The following is a 26,953-nucleotide window of genomic DNA, read 5'->3' as shown; positions in this document are numbered from 1 at the left end:
CCTCCTCTTCTCTGCCGTCTTCCACAAAGGGTAAAGCCCACCTTATCTCTGCTGGCACAGGACAAATCGGTTATTGCTTCTGTGGCCTGTGATCACTCATGAAGGGATCTTAATAAGCCCTCCCAGTACGTATTTGTAAAACCACTGAATAATACCACGTGACAGACACCACCCACATCATGTCAGGAGCATGAGATCATCAGCAAGATGGTGGCATATAGCACTGCCCCTGCAGTTGGTCAGGACTGAGTTTAAGATCTAGTTCATACGTTTATTGCAGAAATTACTCAACCTTCCAGGTCTCAGTTACCCCATGTGTACAATGGAGATAATAAAAATATCCAACTAATTGTCTGTTGGCAATATTTGATGATACAGTGCAGGGGAAGTGCTTACCCTGGTACATGGTCAGCCCTCAATCAATACTGCCCCATATGAAAGTCTCCAGACCAGAATTGTTTGTTGGTCATATTTTTCCTTGAATTTCCAAATACACTGGTACCTTGATTAACATGCAATTGGTAGATTTCACTTTGAAGGAAATAGAGAGTTGGGTCCATATCTTTCACTCTAGTTTGATGGGAAAGATGTGCCTGAAAGCTAACTCACTTTGGGACTCTGATAAAACAAACAAGCAAGCCAACAGCAGATGACTTTTCTGAGTTGTGCTAAGGGCCAGCAAAGAGGCGGCCCAAACCTCTTCACTCTCCCCATCAATAGCTGGACAGTGAAGGTCCATATGCCCAGAGCTATGACTCCTACAATCCATCAAAGAAAGATTCTGTTTCACTCAATTAACTCTCCTTACTAAGTCAGAAATGTGGGTTTAAACATTTTCTAAGTATTTTCTAAAGTCAAGAAGTGTGTGTTGTTCTCGACTGAGCCAAACTGTAACCTGAAAATTCAGTTAAGCACACAAATCCTCTGGCCTAAGCCACCTGTGGATAGGTGGTTACAATGCAAGGACCCGCTTTATGGTTCCTCATAGGTCAATGTTTGCAAAGACAGTTGTGAAACTATCCCTAAGGGTCACCTGATGATTCAGAGATGGGTGATTCCTGCCTCCAGAACTGGGAAAAGACCACTCTGTTATGTAGTTCCTGACGGGCTTTGCAAATGGAAAATTGCCTGCATGTTGACATTTAGCTCCTATTGGCCCCGTGTCTAGTTTTTCCTCTAGGTGTCTTGAGAGTTTAAATCCCCAGCTGCTAAAGGTTCCTGACCGCATGCCCTTCAGATGCTTTAGTGCAACTTATGCTGCCCAGTGAGAGGAAGAGACAGGAAGTAACAGCATTATTGATAAAAGGCTGTGCCTTTTTTTTTTTAATTCAAGAATTTAATAAGAAAATATTTCCCCTGTTGCTATTTGACACTCTATGGACTATTTTCCCAGTACCATGTTACATTTTCCAGTAGCACTTTTTACAACCACAGCAACAATGCACTTTACTTAGATGTGGCAGGAATTCTTTTTCGCTCTTTCTGTAGGAATCACGTGTGAAAACCCTGAGTGATGCATAAGCCCCTCAAATGTGAATTAACCTCTGCTAGTTTTTCTTTCTGTCATTATCATGGAGGAAAGTGAGCTAGTGTCACTGACCCGAACAGTACACCTCTGAAGGAGGCATCAGTCCCAAAGTCAAAAGAGGGGAAGCTGAGGTTGGGTATAGTTAAGTAATTTTCCCAAAGTCACACCCAAAGAGCCAAGACCCATATTTGGGATAGCCTGATTCAGGTCATCTTCTTCCCACGAAACGATTCTGTCTCTCACAGAGCAATTTCTGGCACCAGCGGTTATAACCAGGCCAAAAGAAAAAAAAGAAAAAAGATTGAAAAGGCCCGCTTTCCTCTTTGTGGGGGAGGACTCACTAAGGTATTGTTTTCTTTGTTTGAAGGTAAAAGTTTTCTCATGCTGAGTACGGTCGAGGTGTAACGCGTTTCAGGTGCGTTACAGTTGAGGTATGATTCCTTATGAATGGTGTGTGCTACTCAGATCACAATTTTACAATAGTGTGAGTACTGAAAATGCACATACACTAGGGCCTTCAACGCCCCAGTAAGGGTAAGAAATACCTTCCCCTCCCAGAAAGTGCCCTCACGGCCACTTCCTCTCCATGCCGTAGGCCCATCCTCTTTACATAAGCGTTTAATTTTTCACCCCAGAAATATTTATCTAATGTCCATTAGTGTCACCAAGCCCATACTGGAGCCTTAGCTATATATTTGGTAGCTTGTGTGCCATCTTATTAAGTGCCCTTATTAGCTTTGGATTTACGAAAGAAAACTTGTTACTGTCTTGCCCTGTCTTAGATAGTGGGGACAGAGGTGACCACAGCTTGTTTCCTGCCTTCAGGGCAGTCGTGGATTTGATTTGGGAGCAAACGGCTTCCTTGGGCTTAGTGACTCAGTGACTCAGTCAGGCATGTGTCCACCCCGCACAGGAAGATCTGGGCCCGCATCACTATTTCCAGATGTCAATGATCCTGGCTCAGAGGGAGAAGAAACATGAAGGCGTCCCAGGCAGGTCCCACTTAATTTTAAGTTCGTCACTCTTCACCTGTTATTCCAATTTCCCCTCTGTTGTTAGTGATGAGGGTGTAGAGCTCATATCCGCAGGGGGAACGTGGCAATTTGAGCATCCTTTGGCACGCCTGGGAGGGCAACCAGAAATGTTTAAATGGGGCCGGATCTGTGCTCTGTAATCATTCAGATCACAGACTGTTCCCTACATATCTTCCCAGCTGGCAGCCTGATAAATCTCTGGAAATTGTGCAGAAATGTTGAGGACTTGGTTTTTCCAGGTAGATCCCTAAGAAAGGAAACCGGAGCTAGTAGCGCACGCTGATTGGTCAGGCCGCCAGCCAGTGGGCAGAGGCTGCTGCTTACGCACGTGCGCAGGTTTGCCTCGGTCTGAGTAAAACCCGATCTTACAGAGAAGGTCTATCGAGGCCCGGGGTAGGCTGTAGCCATAGTCATTCTCACCATCCTTTACAAAAGGGTCACTATGGGGTTCTCCTAATAATAAGAGATTCCCCCAGGGCCCATCCAGTACCTCTGAAATGGAATTCAATTTAGAGAAACTGATTTATAATCAAAGTCCCAGGCATTATGGGATTCTCAGATAACAAGTTTGATTCCTTTAGCATTGAGGGGAATTTCCTTACCTCAGGAAGAGTGACCCCGTGGAGAACCTTGAATTCATTCATTCATTCAACAATATGTTTCAAACACAGACTGTGTGCTAGGCACTGTGAAAGCAGGGTCTCCACTCCACCCAGCCTGCCACCCAGCATTTAAAGTTGCAGTCAGCAGAGCCTGCCCTGACCTTGAATTTGGAGCTAATGATGCTCCCCGCACCTTTTTAGCAGGGGGATTGCAATAAAAGAGGATCAAAATTTATCTCTTGTCAGCAGAGCGTTATTAGCCAAAGTGACCTCATGTAACTAAAACTTTGCTTTCTTTCTTAGAGGGTTGAAATTTAGAGCCACCTAGGAATTCTCTCTCTCCCAGAAAACATCTAGGCTTTCTTCAGGGGAACCTCTCTTGATCCTGTGTTGGGTATTATCTTAATCGTGCTTCAGGGCCTTGCAGAGAGAAGTGTTCACATAATCGTAATTGCGCATTTGGTCCCTCGCCCTGTTCCCTGGTCCCCTGAGACCTGCGCCCCTTGGAGGCTGCAGCTGGGGTGCCTGCAGAGCATCTGGGCGTTGAGGGCACAGCACACATGGGAAGCCCGTGAACAGATAGATCAGCAACTCTCCATTGTTGTTTTTTTAGGAAGTTCTGAGGGTGACTGGACAGTGGCGACACTTAAGTCACCGAAAGGTACCGTATGGCTTTTTCTAGCTCTTTTGTCCAGGTGTTGTTGGATTTGGCATTAATCCATGAAGGCACAGAGAATCCTGGTGTCTGTGTGCACACATGTGTCCGCGTTGGGTGGACCTGCAGGTCCGTCTGAGTTCCAGTGTGTAGGTGTTGTGTGTGTGTGTGTGTGTGTGTGTGTGTGTGTGTGTGTCTGCGCGCCTGGGGTGGCATGTCTGTGCTCCGGGCTGTTGTTGAAAAGTGTGCCACTCCTCACTTCCCAACGTTCATTGCCTGAAGGAAAATGTCACTATCAGAAACCATCCCAGGTAAGACATCCAGGAGACTTTTTTTCTCAGAAAACTGTGCAGGCAAATGGCAAAATGTAAGGTAAATTAATGCAAGGGGAAAAACACAAATTGTGAGGGAGAGATAAACAGAGTCAGGTTGTTGGCCCTGGGTCTTGGGAATGATTAGCCTTTTGGGGAACAGATGCTATTTTCAACTTTCCTGGCTACCATAGTGAGCATCAAAAGTTGGTCCCCTTGAGTCTGTGCGTTAACTAGCTGGGTGACTGGGCTAGGTGGTGGCTATAATTTATTAACCCCCTACTATGTGCCAGACAGAGGGCTGGGCCCTTTATGTCATTTTGTCCTTGAACTCTCCGATGACCCAGCCATGTATGTGTTGTCCTTCCCCTTCAGAGTCGAGGGCATGGGCCTCTGAGCGAGGCTAGCTCTTGCTTGTCTAAAGTCATATAGCTGCTAAGTGATGAAGCTGAATTTGAACCCATGTCTGCCTGACTCTAATGCTTAAGTTATTTCCCACTGGGGTGTGATGGGAATGGCTATTTTCCAGAACAGACTGGAAACTCAGTTCTCTTCTTTCTTCACTCCTTATGCTTTGTCGGATGTGGTAGTTGGGAGGATGTAGCTGACTCAAGCAGGTGAAAGTCAAACCCTTTAGTGACCTTGAACTGGGAGAAGTTAGAAGATATTTCAGGGCTGTAGGTAAGATACTGGTAGGGCCATTTTGCCTTCTCAAAAGACAGTTCTGGTTTCTAAGTGGAGACTGGATTGGGGGAGGGCGGGCTGGAGTTGAAGTCACTTTCTGGAAGACTCTTGCAGTCATCCAGGTGGGCAGTGCCCCGAACTGGGGTGAGGATGAAGAGAAGAAAATAGAGCAGAGGGGTAATGAAGAGACTGCAGAAGGTAGCGAGTGAGTGCGTGGGAGTGCAGAGGAGGGAGCCGTGGGCCACCCCGTGGTTCTCAGGTTTGAGCCACTTCAGTGCATATCAGCATCTCCTGGAGGAGTGTTAAAACCTAATTCCTGGGCCCCACCCCAGAGCTTCTGATTCACTAGGTGTGGCCAGAGGAGCTGAACTGCTAACAGGTTCCAAGGTGATGCTGCTGCTGCTGGTCTGGGGACCATACTTTAAAAACCACTGCAGTAGAGAAATCTTGCTGGGAAACTAAGACTGTTTGATTGGGTCTCCAAGCATCTTTCTGTGGCTTGAGGGTTCTGAAGAGGGAAGTTTGACCAGAGTCCCAGAGGCTCCGAAGCAACTTGAGCTCTGGGACGGGGTGGAGGGGAATGAGGAGTGTCACCCCATATCCCAGAACTGGGAGTGAGAGCTTTAGACCCTCGTGTCTAATGAGAACCCCTTGTTACCCAGTTGTTGCCTTGAGAGAGGCAGATTTTTTTGGGTCTGCATTAGATAATAAGTATTCATATGTCAACATCCATTTTTAGAAATGTAAACAATTTGGAACATGACAGACCTACTAATTTGAGGCATAAACTTTTTTTTCCTTCCCTTGTGAAAAACAAAGCCATTACGATTCCCATGACAACATTTAGAGGCAGTCAGCATCCCTGTCTTTGTATCAGCCTGTTGTTGTCTGATGCATTTAGAAAATGTTTCAGGACAGGTCAAAAGCAAGGGCTTAGAGGCTATTTTTCTACTCATACCAGGCTAATTTCCCCTCTCCTCCTAAATGCATCTTTATTTATCCTGCTTTGTCTGGGGAAGAGAAAAAGGGTCCCAGAGAGGGGAGGCCCAAGTTCCTCTGGGGTCACTGATTTTCCCTATTGTTTTCTACTCAACCTCCAGACCCTGAATCTACATGAGGCATGATAACAAGGTCAGGGGGGTTGTACACCCTGCCACCTTCTTAAAAGAGAGGCATTAGCAGGGTGTGATGGACTTAGCCTCAGACACACCTGAGTTCTGATCGTGGCTCCATCATTGGTACTCTTGTTACTTTCTCCAAGTCATTCAACCTCTCTGAGCCCCTCTTTTCTGATCAACAGGATGGAGACAACACTATCACCTCCCTCCTAAGGTGGTTGTGAGGATGATGTGAGATAACATGTACAACACATGTCACAGTGCCTGGCATGTCAAAAGTGATAAACACATGAGGTTGTAACTGGTATAATTATTACTATTATTATCAGGTGACCAAATTAAAGCTCTGAAAAATCTCATGGTTAAAAAAACTGTCAAACCCTGTATAACCCATCATTTCCCAAACACTTTTGACGTCTGATCTCTTTTCTCTATGGAAAACCAGTTCACAGCTTGAGATCCAGTTACTGGAATGTTGCTAGGAACCCACTTTGGGAACACAGGGCATGGGCAGAGGGATGGGTGTCCCTTGGGGAGGTTGGATAAAGAAGCAGTAGCTTCAAAGGAGAAAGGGCTAGGTCCCTGAAGGTACAAGTTCCCTGCTTCCACCTGCAATGGCTATAACTCGCTTGGGAGGGGAATCCTATCTGCCACGAAATGGCAAACAAATCTTTGTGGTTTGCACTATCCCATTTTTCACTACCTGAGGTTTTCCAGGAAAGTCTCCCCCTAGTGGTCACTGCTGTAGGTCCACGTGCCCAGCCCTGTGGACTCCTGGGATAATTGTTTAATACCCAGGATGGAAGAAGACACCACCACCTCAATCCCAGTGGACTCCCCTAACCAGTATGAACACGTATCATGGAAAGGCATTTATTTTGCAAAACGAATCTTTGGACCTGATCTGTCCTTAGTGTAGCACACCTTTGGAGCCTGGAACTTGGGGGAAACTTCTAGCATAGTGCTGTGATTTCATCACTCTAGCTCTGACTAGAATCAGGTTGTGTGGTCTTGCCCAAGCCAGTCACATGCTCTGGACTTTCATTTCTACCATTTCCAAAATGGAGGAGATGATAGTATTCACATTCTATCAGGTTTGGGGGAGTGATTTTATGAGATAATGCAAATAATACCCTTCCATGAAGCAATGAAGAAAATACACTTTTTCACCCTTTATGCTTCTACAGATGAGGGAACTGAGTTCTCTTGAGATAAATGAGATTGCCAACACTCACACAGGGCATCACACCCAGGACCAGGACCCAGAGCTCAAAGAATGGCTTAAGACCCCAATGTTCATAGCAACACTATTTACAATAGCCAAAACATAGAAACAACCTAAATGTCCATCGACAGATGAATGGATAAAGAAGATGTGGCGCACACACACGCACACACACACACACACACACACACACAATGAAATACTACTCAGCCATTAAAAAGAATGAAATAATGCCATTTGCAGCAACATGGATGGATCTAGAGATTGTCATACTAAGTGAAGTGAGTCAGACAGAGAAAGACAAATACCATATGATATCACTTATGTGTGGAACATAAAAAAAATGATACAAATGAACTTATTTACAAGACAGAAATAGACTCACAGACATAGAAAACAAACTTATGGTTACCAAAAGGGAAAGGCGAGGGGACAGATATATTAGGAATTTGGAATTAACAGATATACACTACTATATATAAAATAGATAAACAGGACCTATTGTATAGCACAGGGAACTATATTCAATATCTTGAATATAGTTAACAGATATACACTACTATATATAAAATAGATAAACAACAGGACCTATTGTATAGCACAGGGAACTATATTCAATACCTTGTAATAATGTATAACATTTCTTTTATACATAATTCTTAATATATATTAAGACATATTCTTAATAACATAATTCTTTTATACATTATTAATAATGTATAAAAGAACCTGAAGAAGAATATCTCTCTATCTGAATCACTTTGCTGTTCTCCTGATCATTGTAAATCAGCTATACTTCAATTAAAAAAAAAATCAGTCTTTAAGAAAAAAAGAATGGCTTAAGGACTTGACCCAGAATCATGGGAGATGCTTTTTACCAATGTCCATCCCGGGCCTACCCACTCCTATGGGCCTGGAACCTCTGGATTTTTCACTTTACATTTTTCATTATTTCACTTTAAAAATGTACCTCCTGCGTCATTTTATGTGCATTCAACTCTGGACCTACATTTTCCTAAGACCCAATCCTAGATACAAACACAGCTTACCCCAGAGCACCAGTTTTCGCATGCCAGCATTCCTCATGTATTCCAAAAATACATGAGTATTTTTGCTGTTTTCTTAGTCGGGGTTTGATCTGGGGGCTATAGCTGGAAGGTAAGAGCATTGGAGGTGGACGGTCTTGGATTTGGTACCCTGCTCTGCCACTTATCAGCTGTGGCGGAGTCAGTTGGCAGCCAAATTACTCAGTGTCTCTGGGCCTTAGTTCTCATCTGTCACATGGGAAAAAATGATATTGCCTCATCACCTCCCTTTACGAGGGTTTAAATTAGATCATGTAGGTGAAACGGCTAAAAACGGTGTCTAGTACATGGTAAGCACTCAAGAAATCCTAGTTCTTTCTTTCTTTTGAGAAAATTGATGTAGCTCGGTGATAAATATTCATCCAAGAGATGCTACAGAAGCACAGAAAATATGTGATTTGGGTTACAGTTCTGTTGGAGGGTACACAACCTGGGGAAGGACTCACTTAAAAGTAGCCTTAAAACATTACTTCATAAAAGTCAGGCTTTTGCAACTTTCTGGCTTGGGTTATTGGTTTGTGGGTGAGCAGCAGGGTACAGAGCAGGTGGAGGATAAGGAAGTGATTTTTTTTTTTTTTTTAATAAAAATCAAATCCTACCAGCTTCTGAGTTCAGTCTCTTTGGAAAAGTGTATAGCAAGCACTGGCATTTTGATGAGCTTCCTTGGGAACCCATAGGGCATGAAGTGAGCCTGTGGAGAGAGTTCTCTGCTTTGCAGGAAATGCCATTGCAGCAAGATAGCAGCACTACTCTATATAAAATAGATAACTAACAAGGACCTACTGTATAGCACAGGGAACTCTATTCAATACTCTGTAATCACCTATATGGGAATAGAATCTTAAAAAGAGTGGATATATGCATATGCATAACTGACTCAATTTGATGTACAGCAGAAACAAATACAACATTGTAAATCAACTACTAGTAAAATTTTTTAAAAAACGTGTGTCGCTCTGAGGCTAAGCTGGCTAGATAGCATTCATGCTAAATATCCCCCAAATCTTGCATGGTACCGCCATCACATAGTAGACACTAAACATACATTTTATTAATAAATTATTAATTGAAGCTGAGCATCGCATTTGAAGGGAATCCTGTTGTCTTTTCTAAAGAGGCCCTGGGAAATAGAAAAATCAACCAGGTGGAAGCGGGGGGTGGCCAGTGTTTAGATCCAGTGCTGCTTCTGTTCCGTTGGGTGTCCTTGTGCCCACAGCTCCAGTTGCCTCTCCTATAAATGGAAGGCTGGGATCATTGATCTCATTGGCCCCTCTGTCTCCATAAGTAAAGATCCCAGGCTTTGCTATGATTGGCTTGCCTTGTCATGTGGCCACCTACCTCTGAACAAATTGTTATGGTGAGGGCAATGAAATGGGTTGTTTGTAGTCATCAGGGAATGGTTAGGGGGTGAAGGAGTGGAGGGGTATGTCATCCACACCATTTGGATTAAGACTAGGGCAGGGCTTCCCTGGTGGCGCAGTGGTTGAGAGTCCGCCTACTGATGCAGGGGACACAGGTTCGTGCCCCGGTCCGGGAAGATCCCACATGCCGTGGAGCGGCTGGGCCCGTGAGCCGTGGCTGCTGGGCCTGCGCGTCTGGAGGCTGTGCTCCGCAGTGGGAGAGGCCACAACAGTGAGAGGCCCGGGTACTGCAAAAAAAAAAAAAAAGAGTAGGGGAGACATGGATCCCCACCTGGAAATTAGGGCTCTTCCTGGGAGTAGGGTGAGCGAATGATTGGCATTTGTATCAGTTATCCATTGTTAAAATGATGCTGCATAAGAAACAACCTCAAATCGCATGGCTTAAACTTATTTAACTCAGCATTTATTGAGATCAGGGGTCTATGTGCCAGTGTTTTATCCTGATGCAGGAGGTTCTTCTAGTCTGAGCTGAGTTCACCCATATGACTTGGGGTTGGATGGATGCTGGCTGATGTAGGCTGGTTTCAGCTGGAAAGACTGGGTGACTTGGCTCTGCTCCAGGTGTCTTTTATCCTTAGACAAGGTAGCCCAGACATGTTCTCATGATGGGGGCAGAGGTGAAAGAGAGCAATCAAACACCAGCAAGCACTTTTCAAACTTCCGTGTGTGTCATATCTGCTAAACTTCATTAATCACATGATGAACTCAGAATCCAGCGGCGGGGAAACAAGACCGTCATTTTGGGGGGTGAGTTTCAAAGTCACATAAAAAGAGTGTGGATACAAGGAAGGGGAAGAAAATGGAGGTCCTTCATGCATTCATCTAACACAGGGTCCCAAATCTTATCATTATCTACTTTGAGATGGTCCTTTGCACATTGGAAGGAAGTATGTAGGATTAAGGAGAGTTAACTTTTATTTCCTCCCTTTAAAAAACCACCAGTTATATAAATTTTTACCAGTTCAGAGGTTGATCGTAAAACAAACCGTGCAGTGAATTTCTGAGAAGAAATATCTCCATCTGTGGAGCAGCAGTGCAGGATGAAGGGCAGTGAATGTGAATGAGTGCGCATTTTCCAACCAGGGCCCTTCAATGCAGGGGGCTCTGTGGTCAGCCTTGGATGGAGCATGAGTCCAGCTACCTTTGTTCAGTAGCCTTTCAGAAAGTGGTGACTGCCCAACAGGACTGCCTAAGGCAAGAGACAGAGGGCTTAAGGTGTCATGGGTCCATTGGCAGTGAGATGTTCACAGAGGGCTCCCTGCAGCCACAGCAAAGGGGCTGATCGTGCAGCTGGATAGCTTTGGCGCAAAGCCCAAGCCGGGCACTGTTTCAGAATCATCAGCAGCAAAGGCAGCAGTGCCTTCTCTTGGGACCCTCAGGGCTAAGATAAACAAGGGCCGGGATTCCATTCTCCCCTTTCCAGTTTTCTCCCTTAGAGAGGTAAGCCTTCAGGAAAGACGTGTGGCCCTGTAGAAACAGCCAGGAGTCCTGGCTTTAATTAGAACCTGGTTCAAATGTGATTTTCCCTCCTTGTGTCTCTACAGTGAGGCCCAGAACCAGGTGAAAGGGGGGCTAATTTGCCATAAAGACAAATCTTCCCACCTCCCCCTGGCTCTCTCCTGCCTGGGAAGCTAGGCTTTTTTCCTGCCTTTCTTGTTTCTGCCTGCTGAGACAACCGCAGGAGCCTGTGCAGCTTTATAACATGTATTTCAAAAGAAGGGAGAAATACCTGGGTATTTTTTTTTTTTATCATGAACTGTTTCCCCTTTTACTGTTTCATTCAGCTCATGATGGAGAGAAAAAAAGTAGAGACCCAGAAAACACTCCCATGTCAATACAAGTTCAGCACTGTCCTAGTGAACCAAAAGGCCTCACAAATACAGTGGCTTAAGAGAAAGAAGTATATTTCTCTCCCGTGTAATAGCCCCAGAGGGGGTGGTCCAGGTTGGTGGGGCAGCTTTACTCCAAGCTGTCACTCAGGGACCCAGGTTCCTCCAACATTGTTGCTCTGTGGCCACCTACTGTATTGTCCTCACCTGCATTGTTATAGTTAGTTGCTGTCCTGGCCTATGGGAAGGGGGAGAGAGGACACCCAGGGCAACCAATTTCATTTTAACTGAGTAAGTTGAAGTGGAAACTGGATGCATCACTTTTGCTAACAGTCCATTGGTGAGAGATTAGCCACGTGGCCAAATTTAGCTTCCAAGAAGGCTAGGGAAATCTAGCTCAGGATTAGGTGGCCATGTGCCCAAGAAAAAAGGTAGAAGAGATCTGGATGACAAGTAGCAGTCTCTTACAATATCATTTCAGATGGGGTATATGTTTAAGGAGCCTACTGTGTGCCAGGCATAATGGTCTGTGCTTTGTCACTTGTTTACTTCTCTGCTGCACTTTGCAAAGTAGATCTTCTTATCCTCACTTTATTTTCTGACAATGACGGCAGTAACAGCTACTATCTAATGAATACCTACCATGAAGCAAGGACATTGGTACTTTACATTATACAAGATAGTTTACATGGTTCTTTTGAATACCATAACCCCTTACCACATAGGCATTGTTATTTTATTTTCCATTTTATTGGTGAAGCTTAGAGAACTTAGGTAACTTGCTTAAGGTCTCCAGCTTATAAGTGGAAGAGTTGGGATTTTAACTCAGGTCCATCTGCTCTTCAAGTTCATGCTCTTTCTACCATATTCTAAAGAAGATTTTACAGTCACAGAATTCTTCCAAACTCCGCTATCTGCTGTATAAACAAGTTGCACTGAGTCCTGCACGCTCTCAGCTTCACTAATCCTTCTCTCTCAGCATGCTCAGATCTTATTGCTGACGCCTTGCCTTCCAAGGCTCTACTATGGCTGTCAAGAGCTCAGTGTAGGATTCAGGAGCAACACTTGGAATACTTTGTCATCATCAAAAATGATTGCTGCTCTCTGAGTGGTGGCGAGGGGAGAGTGGAAGCACAGGGAAGAGAATACTGGTGAATATCGCAAAATGGGATCCCCCTACATCGTCATGGAGGGAGTCGGTGTGATATAGTGTGAAGAGACCGGGCAACCACACCTACCTCATTGGCTTGGGGTGGGGTGGGGAGCCAACTAAATGAGATGATACCTGTAAAGCACCTGGATGGTGCCTGGCTGGAGTGGTGACGAAGCTTCAGGCTCCTCCCAGTTCTAAGAGAAGCATATAGCACCTTATCCAACCCAGTTCTTTTAACAGGAAGCCACTTTTTGTTGGTAACTGGTCAGCACTCCCGCCAATGCCAGTGCATCTCAGACGATGCAAGACCCATACTCTTGTAATGCAGTAGCCGACTGAGTGCTGTGAGCCTGGCAGGGAGAGTCTGTCATGACACCCCAGCTCCCTTCTCTTGCGCCACTTTAAGGAAGAAAAAGGTAAACATATATTGCCTCCAGGGGGAGTTTGAGACTTCATGAAATTTCCAGTTGTGACATTTTGATGTCTCCTCTTGTGAATAAGATTTACATGTATATCTCAATCCCTGATGTTTTGAGAGGAGGAATCAAGAAAAGTGTTTTCTCCTTATAATTCTCACTCTGTCCTCCACCTTCTTTAGTTTCGGGGGAACGTTTTCCTGCAGATAGAAACTTGTTAAGGAAACAAGAGTTTCTTCTATAAGGCAGGCAGATGGTTAAATAGATGGTGAATGTTGTCACACATTCGTAAATTTCAGGATACTTGGAATTCAGCCAGGTGTCAAGGGTTCAGATCCCAGCACTGTCACTTGGACAAGTTGCCAAAGCTCTCTTGCTTCAGTTTCCCCATTTATAAAATGAGACCAATAATAGCACCTACCTCATTAGGATACTGAGAGGATTAAAGGGGGTAACAAATGTCCATTCCTTAGCCGGGTGCCTGGAGCAGAGCACGCACTTAATAAAGGTGAGCTCTTACTCAGGTTACACTGGGTGAGCTGGGAAGGGGGCGTGTCAGCACAGCCTGCTGCTGGATCCAAGCGGTCTCTTTAACCAATCCCCGCCCCCTGCGCCTGACTCCATTCTACCTCCCCTGAGCTATGGCTGCTAGAGAACATCCATGCCTCTGCAAGTTTTCAGCCAGGAGTTTGGAGCTGGGCAGCAGCCTGGTTCTTCTGCCCCAGAAGCTCCAGTCCTTCTATCCCTGTAAAGCACAGGTCACGTAGCCTTCTACAGTGTGGACGATGTATTAGTTAGAAAAACAGAACCAGCAGGATATTTGTGTGTAGGTGTGGCAATCCTTGGCATACTTTGCCTTATGTAGCTGTATCACTCCAGTCTCTGCCTCTGATTTCACATGGCCTTCCTCTGTGTGTGTGTCTATGTGTCCAAATTTCTTTATTCTTATAAGGACACCAGTCATTGGGTTAGGATCCACATTAATCCAGTATGACCTCATTTTACCTTGATTACATCTGTGTGATAGGTACGGAGGATATACTTAATGTATATATTTTATATATATGCATATTATATATGTAGGATATATTATATAGGATATATACGTACAAATATGTATATATGGAATATATGTATATATGGAGAATTATTGCAAGCAATTGAATCACACAATTATGGAGGCTGAGAAGTCCCATAATCTATTGTCTGCAAGCTAGAAACCCAGGAGGCTGGTGGTGTATTTCCAGTCCCAGTCTGAAGGCCTGAGAACCAAAGGAGCCAGTGTTGTAAATCCCAGGTCCAGGGCAGGAGGAGACTCATGTCCCAGCTCAAGCAGGCCAGGCAGGAAGGGCATGGATCCTCTCTTCCTCTGCTTTTTGTGGTATTCAGTCCCTTAACAAATTAGGTTGGTGCCCCCCTACATTGGAAGGGATCGTGTGCTTTACTGAGTCCACTGATTCAAATGCTAATCTCATCCAGACCCAGAAATAATGTTTAATCTGGACACCCTACAGGCCAGTCAAGTTGGCATATATAAAATTAGCCATCAGAGATCAGAAGGTGAAGCATCCTGCCCATTTCTAATATTTGAGAGAATGTCATTGGAATCAAACTGTCTCTGGTGCTTTTCTTCCCTTATCAAATGTTTATTATTGTACCCTACTATGTGCCAGGCACTGGGCTAAGATGTTGGAGATACAGTGATGAGCAGAGCAGATATGATGTCTAACCTAATTGGAGCTTATATTCTAGTCAAAGGAGATAGACAATACACAAATAACTAAGAAAAATAATTTCACATCTGCAGGCTAAGAACATATTAAAATAGGGAAAGGTGATGAGAGCAACGGGGGTGTTTTCACTGGGTCATCAGGAGGAATTTTCTGAGTGACCTGTGATCAGAGAACCAAATGACAAGAAGGATCCAAAAAGAAGGGTGTTTGGCAGTGAGAACAACAGGGACAAGGTCCAGTGGCTCTGAGATGGTGAAAAGCTTGGCGTGTTCTGGAATAGAAAGGAATCCTGTGTGTGTATGCTGGATTGAATAGCATCCTCCCCCCATCCCGACCGAAATCGACTCAGAACCTCAGAATGTGCTCACACTTGGACATAGGGTCTTTGCAGATGTAACTAAGTTAAAATGAGGTCATCCTGGATTACTGTGGGTCCTAATCCAATGACTGGTGTCCGTATAAGAAGAGGGAAGTTTGGACACATAGACACACACAGAGAGGAGGGTCATGTGAATTCAGAGGCAGAGTTTGGAGATGCAGCTACAGGCAAGGAATGCCAGGATTACTGCAACCACCAGAAGCGAAGAGGAGGAGGCAAAGAAGCATACTTCACTAGAGCCTGCAGAAGGAGCACAGACCTACCGACACCTTGATTTCAGACTTCTGGACTCCAGAACTGGGAAAGAATAAATTTCTGTTGTTTTAAGTTGCCCAGTTTGTGGTAATTTGCTATGGCAGCCCTAGGGAACTAGTGCACTATGTGATGGGTCATAATAAGCGAGGGAGAGATGAGGGTGGGCAAGCAACAGCCAGAGGCCAGGCCATGCCGACCTTCGGGGTCACAGCAAATCATTTGGATTTGATTCTTAAGTGTGATGGGAAGATTAATCGCTCTATTTCAATATATTCTTGGACCAAAGGTAGGGACAAATTGGGAATTGTTGACAGCTTAGGGTGGGACCTTGCTTACCAGGTGAAATCCATCACCTGAGACCCAAGATGATCACCAAGGGAGAAGGAGTGGTAGGAACCCCTCCTTAAGATATCCTTGGCCCAAGGAAAGAAGGTAGGTGGGAGGCCACCTGCCAAGACCCTCAGATGTGTAGCTTGTTTTGAAAACTGGTTATTACCTTGACTCTCCATTTCCATAGAGGCGAAGCTCCATCCCACCCGGCACCTGTACAAGTGTCTGCTGCTAATTAAGAGAGAGACAGATGGAGGAAGGTTTAGTTTAATTTTGAAGCCTTGGTTCCTTCAAGGCAATTAGGCTGATTGGAAGGAAAGCACCTTTTTCATTCTTTCTTCCTCTTTTTAAATGAAGAAAAATAAAAACGGAGCGGACCAGCGTTGTTGGAAGCCTCACACATCTGTTACCTGGTCGGCTTGTTAACCACCTGCCCACAAGGTACCTTGGTTGATTAGGTTAAGGCATTTATTAATGGGGCTTACAAGGCTGCTCAATGAATCTGTGATTTCCTTCACAAGCCGCTTTTTAATATAGTAAGACAGGGACCACAATGCACAACACCGAGAGTGGCCAGGTAAGTATTTCTTTCCCATCCTCGGTATCTAAATCAGAGGGGATGAAAAAGAGGATTTCACAAAAATTGCATTTCCTGGTTATGGGAACAGTTCATCCACCTAACCACCAACCACATCCTTGTTGAAATGATCTTGAAAATAACTCTTTGGAGGATGGTTTTATGCCCCATGCAGCAAGTCTGTACCTGCTCTGCACTTGTCAAAAACACCTCTGAGTCATGTGGAGGGGGGACAGACAAACAAATAGATGTGAACGATATAATCCTGCATACAGGACATTAGATGACCTGATGACCCCTTGTTTTCTTCACTTTATTACATACATATCCTTTCAGTTTTTGAAGCTGCCATGCTACTTCCCACCTCAGGCCTTTTGCAAATGTTGTTCGGTATCAGTTATCTACTGCTGCGTAACAAATTACCCCAAAACTTAGTGGCTTAACATAGCAACTGTTTATTGGGCTTGTGGTTCTGGATCAGCTGGGAAGTTCTTCTGGTTTGGGCTGGCTTGGCTGCTCTTGGCCAGGCTTACTTAGTGTCTGTGATGAGCTGGCAGGTGGGCTAATGGCTTCACAGTGTAGGATGGCCTCACTGGGTATCTGGCAGGTAGCAGGCTGCTGTTGGCTGTGGTGAACATGGGCAACTGGACTGCATGTTTCTCATCCTTCAGGGGGCTAACCTGGGCTTCCTTTTTCATATGGAGGCAGGGTTCCAAGATCTGATAACAGAAGCTGCAGAACTTCCAAAAGCCCAGGCTTGGGATGTGCGTGACATAATTTCTGCTACAGTCTACTGGTTAAAGCCAGTCACAAGGTCAGGCCATATTCATAGGGTAGGGAAATAGACTCCACCTCTCGATGGAAGGAACTGCAAAGTATTACAGCTATTTTTGCAATACCCCCCATGTGCGCTCACCTGGATGCTGTTTCTGTTACTCTTCACTTTCAGATTCCAACTCAGAGAGCATCCTCAAGGATGCCTTCCCTAACCGGCACCTCATCCCGAACGTATCAAGGCCCCTTCTTGTGTCGTCTCATAGGGACAGCTAGGCTCTCAATACACATGGCAGCTGGAGGGAAGCAAAGAGGGAAGGAAGAAAGGAAGGAAGGGTGGTTAGTTTGGATGAGTGCTTCCTTTGTGCTTAGCTGGATATCTGGCACAGAGCGCTCAGTAAATGTCTGTTGGATTTAATCTAGTGCCTCTTTCATAAGCCAGAAGACAGACAAAATATATGTAGTGACTAGTTACTCTCTTTCAGAATTGTGTTATATAGCTTATATGTCTCATATAATTTATTCTTAACAATAAACCTCAGAGTAGTTATATTATCCTCATTTTACAGCAAAAGAAATAGAGATAAAGGAGTTTGACATTCCCAAGGTCTCATAGACTCAGGTCTGTCTGATTCCAAAGCCTACAGATTTTTCTGTCCCACCCTTGCCCATATACCAAACACTCTCTATGTTCAGGGGTTTCCCAATGACAGGTTCACCGAGAGACAAATTCAGGGTTGGGTGTGGAGAAGGACGTATTGTAGGTTCTCCACGGCGACTCCATGATTCCTCCTAATGGGAGCTGCTTCCCATACCTGCACTGATAGGGCAAGAATTGAATGCCCCTGGGACTATTTTTCTTTAGAACTTTTTGAGAGGACATCACCTATCCCACCTGTCGGGGCACCTGTTTCATAATCCATTTCCTCAGTTTGTCAGAAACGGGAACCTTCCAATGCATCCCTTGCTCTGAGCTTCCCTTAGACTCATCCATTGTCTGGAAAGAGGAATTTGGGAATAAATGGTTCTGGATCGTGCCTGGGGACATAATGAGGGTGGGTGAGACTTTCAGTAAGAGACTGAAAGCAGTTTAGTGAGAGCAAATAGATGTGAAAATGGAAAACTAGAAAAGAGCAGTCAGGACTATGATAGCGCAGAGGTTGCTGAGGGAGCCGGGGAATCAGAAAGCGTCACCTTAGCTTAACCTTGAAAGATGAATAACAGAGCATCTGATGTAAATGAAGGGGTGAGACACATCGGCTCCATCCTCTGGTTCTCTGACCAGCTCAGAGACCTCATTATTAATACTCATAAGACTGGATAGTTCTTTATAGCACTTACTATATTTCTACTTTTATGTAATTTGTGGGATTATTTGGTCACATTCTGTCCTTCCCTCATAGAATGTCCACCCCACGAGGGCAGGGACCTTGTCTGTTTCTGATTCTCCCAATGTCCTTATATTTACAATGTCTACCACCTGGCCCGTGCCTATTTGATGTATGACTAAAATGACTGAGAAAAATTGCTGGGAGAGGTTTTGGTAAATGGTAACATGGTCAGTTTTAGAAATATGCCTTTGGGAGACTTCCGTGGCAGTCCAGTGGTTAAGACTCTGAGCTTCCACTGCAAGGGGCACGGGTTTGATCCTTGTTTGGGGAACTAAGATCCCGCAAGCTGAACAGTGCGGCCAAACAAAACATAACAAAACAAAACAAAACAAAAGAGGAAATATGCTTTTGGCTGTAGTGTGGACAGTGGCCTGGGGGAGGTGAGACTCAAGGCAGGGGAGCCAGTTTGGTGGCAGAAGTAGAGCAGCATTTAAAGCAAGGAGGAGGCATAGCAGAGGTTAGAGCAGCATTTGGTAGGTACGATGGGAAGGACCTGTGGGTTAGCAGTTGTGCTGAGGAGAAGAGGAGGGTGACATCAGCACCTGCTCCTGTGTTTCTGGCTTGAGTAACTAGAGAGTTGGTGTTCCCACTCGTGAGAGAAGGAAGAGCCTGGAGAACAGATGTGAATGATGTTGATGGGTTCAGTCTTGGCCACCTTGAGTGGGAGATGCCAGTGACTCTGTCCTGGAGGTAACCGGATACATGAATTTTGAAGTCCAAGGAGGGATGTCAGAGCATCCTTCTGTTGAAACATCATGCATTGGAAACCTAGAACTTTCCTCTGGAAGACGCGATTCTAATACCAACTTGAATGTAACTCATACCACCTTAAGGAGTGCATGGTATTTCGGGAATGTGTGCTCTTCCCATGTCGGTAGCTATTCCATAGTTCCTTTTGACATTGATATTCTGTATCTTCAGACAGCTCTAGAATTCAAGGAAGCGGGGACATTCTCTTGAAAGATTGCATTACTCAGGGTTGTTTACATTAAACATGGACAGAAACCCAACTTAAACTGTATTAAGCCTGGAAGGTTAACATGTGGCTTCCGGGGGTGCTGTGTTGAGGAATCTAAGCAAAGGCCATGCTAGCTAGGAAAGAGCTCTGTGATCAATGAGTGATGTCTGCCACAGATGCAGAAGGGGCAAGCGGGGGCATATGTGCTCACTCATTCCTGAAAACAGAGCTTTCCCTCTACGGCCTTTCAAAAGCATCAAATAATGTCTAATGGAGTTAGGTTCTACCTTGGCTCAGCCGCTAGCTGCGGGTAACCTCAATTAAATGATTTCATGTTCCTTAGCTTGACAGTTTCCGCATCTGTCAAGCAGAGGTCATAATCCCTGTCTTTCCCACCTCTTGTGGTTGAAAGGATCGAATGAGAAAAGAAACGTGGAAGGGCAGTGACCTCCATGAATTTACATGATTTCACACACATAACAGTATGGGATGCTGGAAGTGTGGATTAAAGAGCAGCACATATTTCTGGACTCCTGAGAGATATATGTTCAAGAGTTTATTGCTAAGACATTAATTTAAAAAGTATAGAGGATCTTCTAATAAAAGAATTGTGAGAGAAAATAAAGTCTCAGAAAGTTATCAAATAAATTGAGAAAGAAGGCAGGAAAGAAAGAAAGGAAGGGAGGGAGGGAGGAAGAGAGAGAGAGAGAGAAAAGAAAACAAAAAAGAGAGAAAGAAAGAAAGGAATCATTCAGTGCTTTAGAGTGTGGTGAATGAAGCAGAAATTGGTATAATTCTTTTGTAGCATAGTTGGCAATATGTATAAAGGGCCTTAATAATGTTTACAGCCTTTGGCCAAGTAATTCCACTTCAGATAATTTATTTCAGGGCTGGATAGTAAATATTTCACACTATGTGGGCCATGCAGTCTCTGTCACAAGCACTCAGACCTGCTGTTGCACTGCAGACAGGTGAAGGAATGGGCATGGCAGCATTCCGGTAAAACTTTATTTATGAAAATGGGTGGCAGCTAGATCGATCCATGGGCTATAGTTTTCCACCCTCTGATACAGATTAAAGAATATTTTAAGAATTATTTCACATTCAAAATTCTAAATACTAAGAGAGCTTTAGTCTAGGAAATTCTCATTTCAGATTGATTTATATTATCAAAATATTGGCACAGCTTGAATGCTCATCCATAGGATGAATGATTAATTTTCATAGTTTTGCTCACTGAAATATTATGTAGGTATTAGAATGCTGTTTGCTAGTGATTTATAACAATATGAAGAAATGCTTGCTAGAATGTTACATGAGAAATTACAGTTATTTATAATGATGATGATAATGGTGGTGGCTAATATCTAAGCACGTTACGTATGGCATCACTTAACCCTCTAAACAACCCTATGAAATATCCTTTTTTATTGTAACCACTTTCCTGATGCAGAAGCTGTTGGTAATAAAAGTTATTTACCAAAGTTACACTGCTAGTAGGTGGCAGAAGTGGGATTTGAACACAGGTCTGCTTAACTGCTAAAAGCAAAAACAAAAGCACTAACACAAATTCCAAATGAAACTCTTTATTGAGAAAATACACCCAAGTATTGATATCGACTGTCTTGGGCAGTAGCTGATAGATACAAATATTTCTCAATGTGTTCGATATTTTCTCTAATGAGAAGCATCATTTTCATAATGAAGAAAGAACAACACTTGCATTTTATAAGAAAGGCAAGGGTGGCGGAGTGCTAGGTGTGATTGTGAGGGAAGAAGGATTTGGGGGGAACTAGAGATTCCCTTGCGGATGCCCTCGCCTTCTTGGTCCTCCTCTTGTTGGTGGAAAACACATGACCCTGTCTTCCTTCTTTCTGTCTGCTCCGGGTGGAGTTTCTAGTGTGTGTCTCGTTTGGACTGTTGGCCCACTGAGATGCTGTTCTTGGGTTGACCTGCTAATCCCTAACTGTCTTTCTCTCTCTCCTCTCTCTCCCTCTCTCTGCTCTCTCCTCCTCCCTTCGTCCACCTACCTGTCCCATCGTACAGCCGACAAGGTAAATGATGACTTCTACTCCAAGCGACGGCACCTGGCCGAGCTGGCCGCCAAGGGGAACTTGCCTCTGCATCCCGTAAGAGTGGAGGATGAGCCGCGGGCCTTCAGTCCTGAGCATGGCCCCGCCAAGCAGAACGGACAGAAGTCCCGCACCAACAAGACGCCCTCCCACTCCCTGGCCTACAACTCCACCGCCAACTTTAAGAGCTGGGACCCCAAGGATCAGTCTCTTCGGCGGCAGCAAGCTTATGGGAACAAGGGCAAGCTGGGCACGGCTGAGTCCGGCTCCAGCGACCCCTTGGGAACTCGCACCCAGCACTACCCACCCCCGCAGCCATACTTCATCACCAACAGCAAAACGGAAGTGACTGTCTGAGCTGTCGCTACAGGGGACATCCTGGAGACCACACTCAACTGAGAGAGGCAAAAAATACCCCAACACACACCCTCCCTGTCTCCCGCCCGCACACCCACCCACACGTTCACCCTCCACACCGACCGACGACAAACCTACTGGTGACATGGAATCACGCTTTTCCTGTGTCATGCCTAACACGTGTCGGCGGGCAGCTGAGCAAGACCGGAACGTGGACGGTCAGCAATACAGCCAAGGGGAAACTGAGGCACCCGCTTTCGACTTCAGGGTCGAGGTGGCCAACTCACATGCCTAAACCGTGGGGCTGATTTTTCTGTTCCTCCTAACTTGAAACAAATCCATGATGAAAAAAAAAAAGTAGCACAATTTAGAGAAATTGTCCATTTGAGCACATATACCATTGACCATGCATTGTCTGTTTCTGGGTGAAAGAGCCAGAAAGGATGGAAGGTGGGGTAGAAAAGAGGGGTCGCTGGTGCACTTGATAAGCATTTTCTAATCCCAGGAAGTAGTGATGTGGACATAAAATTGTGATGAGCGTGAGACAGTAACTGGACCCCCCCCCACCATGCTATTTATATACTTCTTATATCATCAAGGTTGGAAGCAAAAACAACACACACTCAAACTCACAAAAAATAAACAGACCCTGAACCCACCGACAGTGATGGGAAAGAAAGAACTTTTTTAGACAACTCCCATAAAGACTGTGGAAATGGGAGGGGTAGGCTTTTATGGCAGGGAGAGGGTCCAGAGAGTCTTAAATAACTATTTTTTAAAAAAAGGAAAATAAAATAGAATCCCACTACAAAACAGACAAGAACAGCAAAGTAACTTTTGTCCAACATCTTCAAGACTTAGGAAATCAACAACGTCGTCAAGAACAAACAAAATTCACAGTTGAAATGTCGACAAGAGGTGAGAAGGGGACCCAGAGCCTCTGATTTCTGGCGTTGTCCCCCCGCCTCCGAGACAAGAAACAGAGACAGAAACCAGTCCTCTATTAACTGTCTATCCCCGACTCCCTTCCCCTTCAGCCTGTTGCTGCCACCGCTGCCGAATTTCAACTGCTTTGGACTGAAAATGTCATAAGCGTGGGTGGTGCCTTCAATGTGTCACTGTTGAATGACAGTCTTGTTTCCCAAGTGCAACCTGTGTTCTTTTAGCCTTCCTGCCTCCTGTCTTTCTGCAGTAGTAGAAGGTGTTTCCATCCTCTGTTTGTTGGTGAGCCCACCCGATCCCACACTCTGAGGGGGAATGCTGCAACTTGCAAAGACCAAGACCTCCCTCCCCCACACACTCAAAACTCCCCGAGTCCCACCCCAAGCTCCCCAAACCTAGCGTGGGACCCAAGCATTCCTGGTCCCATCATTCCCAGGATAGATAGATAGACAAACGATCCCTCCAAACCACTTCCCCAGATACTGCAATGCGTTCATTTCCCATCCATGATACCCCGGGGTTGTTGTTCAGATGGGTTCTCATAGCTAATGGGTGTCCCAATAAAGACAGTTTTCCTAATAGTCTGATTTGTTTAGTGGAAGCCCAAAGAGAGAGGTTGACGGAGAAGAGATTTTCATTTAAGGTGAGAAGTTTTCAACCAGTCCCTTAAATGGCTTAGCTAATTAACAGGAACCTTGGAGAGACCCCCAGCTCTTCTGATGTCAGAAACTGAACGTGGTCTGAACAAGACCCTTCCTGGAATGCTGAACGTCAGCGTTCTGCTTCCCCATCTCTCTGACATCATGGGATCGGGGAAACCAGCTGTTTATTCTCTTCTTTACTCCCAGCTGATCTGGGGACATTGACAGTGCATTTTATCTCTCTGGGCTTTAGTCTTCCACTTGAAACATGGGGAATTGGGGCGAGGTCAAGCTTTTCAAGCTTTTTGAAATAGCAAAACCTCTGCCCATTAAAAAAGAAAAGAAAAGAAATCGTGCCCAGGAGACCCTCTGTCAGATCCTGGCGAATATGAGGCTCTGTGCTGGGTGAGGCAGAGCTGGGAAGTTTAGCGCCTGCTTTCTCAGCCTCTTGGCTGAAACCCCAGTGCTACCCACTGTGGAGTAACGACTAGTGGGCTTGGTCAGTGTTTCCTTGATGTTAGTTATCTGTGTACCTGCCGCACACTTTTGGCATCTTTGTGTATCCCTGTCACAATATTTGTACCTAAATTGATACATTTTTAATACATTTAACTTTTGAAAGGAAAACTATCTGTCAGTGTCACAAACAGAAAACCAATATCAGTCACCCTGAATAGAAAATAAGTGTAAAATAAGGACAAAGGCAACAGCGCAGCGATTGTTATGTTCTAGCTACAGACTATTACCCGCAGAAGGGTTTGAACCTGGAGCCTGGCGTTTGCTCACCTTCTTTCTCTTCCCTTCCTTCTTTTCTCTCTCCGTCTCCCCTTTTCTTGATTAAAAACAGATTAGCAGACGTTCAAGAGTTGTTAAAGATATACCGGCACCCATTGGAGATTTTCTCCTTGAAGTACTCAAATGGGCTGACAAAAGTGAAAAGGAAATCGTTTCCTATGTGACTCAGTGGTAGTTAGTGCTCTATCCATGTACTACTAAAAATCATCTTGCGTTCACTAGTGGTGCACAGCGCATACTTCAGGAAATACTGGATTGGCTTGTTTGGTGAGGTTCCCTCCAGCTCCAAAGTTCTATCATTCTAGTCTCCCTTTTAGCTCCTTTCTGCTCCTTTCCCTCAACCCCCTTATCCCAGCCCTGATGAAGGACCTTTCTCGGTCTCTGAATCTACAGGATTTATTCGTCGTGTTCCTTCTCTCCTGAGTAAACCGCACCCAGTGAATTTTGTAACTTGGAGGTCTGCAGCTATAATTTCGGCAGTGAAGTTGCAGCTTGGTCCGTAAGAAGTAACAGTGGTGAGAGCCCAAGAAGAGCAGTACTTAGCCTCGTTACCTTCCAGTTGGCTTTGGGAGCTGAACTGAAGCGGGGGAAGGGAGGGAGTTTGGACAGGAAAGTTTATTCTCTGGCTTCTTCTAGGCAGGTATGGACAGACCTCATGATACTGAAAGGTTATCATGACCTGTAGAACTGTGACTGCCATGTATCAACAAGGATCCTCTAGCTAGAATGGGGAGACTTAGAAGCGAGAAACCAGAACAAAGCAGGGAGACTATCCCCTCCCCATCTCCTGTCCTGGCAGTAGCCTCCTCTTACCTTTAGCTACCCCCCAACTTCCAACCCAACAGGGCCAGAGTCTGACTTCCCTTTGCCCTCCCAGAGCGTCTCAGCCTGTCGGCCTTGGGCTCCGCCTGGCATTTCCATCTAACTCCCCCCAGTTTTTTTGTGTGTAAATGGAGCATATTTTATGTGCGAATATTTTAGTAACCGTATGTTCTGCAAGTAAACCTGTGTTAATACTTGTCAACAACTGCAGAGTTTATGATACCAATAATACTTCCTACAATGAAGAAAAAAAAACACATTTGTTTGTTTTCTAAGAATGTTTATTTGTAAACATATGTATTCACTATATTAATATGAATTTCTTACCTGGCAATAAAACTGATTATATGTGATGCTGTTGGGGTTACCATGTATCTTTCTAGGGTTACCATGTATCATCCTAACCTGAGTTTTCACCAGGGAGCATCAGTGTTAGCACAGGGAGCTAAATCCTTAATATTCTGAGGGTACGAGAAATCATTACACGTAAAGGAAGATTTTAGTTAATAGCAACAAATTTTCCAGGAGACATTTTTGTTTGAAAGGTTCTTGGTAAGAGTCTTGTGTCATGTCTGTTAATTCACCTCCTGCCTTAAAATATATATCATGGCTCGGTCTCCCTGATCATAACTAAATCTAACCTTAATGGTCAAGATTCTTGCTGAGATTTGCACTTCTGTTTTTACCAGTGACCAGGTTTGTAAAAGACACAAATATGGAAAGTATGGGAGATTGGATTCTTCCACTGTTTATTAAATTTTATTTCCTGCCTGCCTTCTGTTAGCATTAAATTTGAGTTCTCAGGTCGAAACCTGCCTTAATATGGTTCCACCAGGGAGGGGTTCTGAGAGAAGAATTTGAGGGCAAGGAGTTTATTTGAGAAAGGAAGGGAACACTGGCTGGTGTTGGGGAGGTGAAACAGGGGAAGAAAACCAGCTAATAAAGGATGATTTACCATATCAGCTACCTCTATGAGTGACTACAGTTTAATGCTGCAGGGAAACTGGGAGAATTATCCCACCCAAGTGGGCATGGAGCTGGGGTGTTTACCCACCAACTCCCATCAGACATCATTTGAGCATTGCTTTCAAGAGGTGTTAATGTTTAGACAGCCCCAGGCCATCATGTGCAAGGACAGAGGGATTTCCATGGTGGCAAAGAAAGCCCCAGGCACAGAGATGCAAGGGTGGAGAGATTTCGAAGAGAGAAACCAGAACAAAGCAGGGGGACTGTCCCTTCTCACCCCATGCCCTGGCACTAATTGGAAGTCAGCCATCGTGTACCGAAGTCCTAAAGACACAGGGATGGGGGTGAGGGCTCACGGGGCTGCTCAAAGCTGGATGTCTGAGTTTTCCTGGGAATGAAGCTTCCACTTTCTGGATACTTGGAGAAGTTGTCAATAGGGGTAGTGGACCACAAACTGCAGTCAGAGTGAGGGTCCTTACTCTGGTATCTGGAGATACTTCAATAGTCACGGGTCACTTGGTGTCTCCCAGAGCAGACCCCACTGCTCTCTCTCTGGGGCATAGTTATGGTCATCAGAGACGTCTGGATGGCAGACGATGCTTTTCCAGTACTCAGGAACTGTCCAGATCAGGGGAGTTACTGAGCAGCACACATCACAGCCCTGTGGATGCTTCAATAGGATAGAAACACATGCCTCTTGGGGGGTAGGGGGCAGTGACAGCCTCTTCCATTAGTGAAGCTGTCTGCTTGGTTACAAGTCATAGACAACAACAACAACCACCTTATCAATTATATTTGTAGAGCTCTCACGATGTGCCAAACACTGTTGAAGACTTGATGTGACGGTCGCATTTGTTCATCACAACTGTATAAGGTAGGCACTATTAGCTTTGGAGGTGA

The 26,953-nt window shown here is 44.8% G+C and overlaps 1 protein-coding gene across 1 annotated transcript in view; it reads left to right on the top strand.

Moving 5' to 3' along the window:
* Nucleotides 1-25,420, top strand: part of SHISA9 (shisa family member 9) — a 295,996-nt gene extending 270,576 nt beyond the window's left edge. Inside the window, exons 4-5 of the mRNA XM_022552291.3 lie at nt 3,778-3,825; nt 21,505-25,420. Coding sequence (XP_022407999.1) covers nt 3,778-3,825; nt 21,505-21,887 — 431 coding nt within the window. The 3' untranslated portion in view covers nt 21,888-25,420. The remainder of the gene's footprint in view (nt 1-3,777; nt 3,826-21,504) is intronic.
* The last annotated feature ends 1,533 nt before the right edge of the window (nt 25,421-26,953 follow it).

This window comes from Delphinapterus leucas, chromosome 15, assembly GCF_059928025.1.
Source record: "Delphinapterus leucas isolate spDelLeu-1000000601 "Yukka" chromosome 15, BTC_Dleu_Yukka2, whole genome shotgun sequence".
Taxonomy (NCBI): Eukaryota; Metazoa; Chordata; class Mammalia; order Artiodactyla; family Monodontidae; genus Delphinapterus; species Delphinapterus leucas.
Note: the sequence above shows the minus strand (reverse complement) of the source record. Positions and strands in the feature narration are given on the sequence as shown.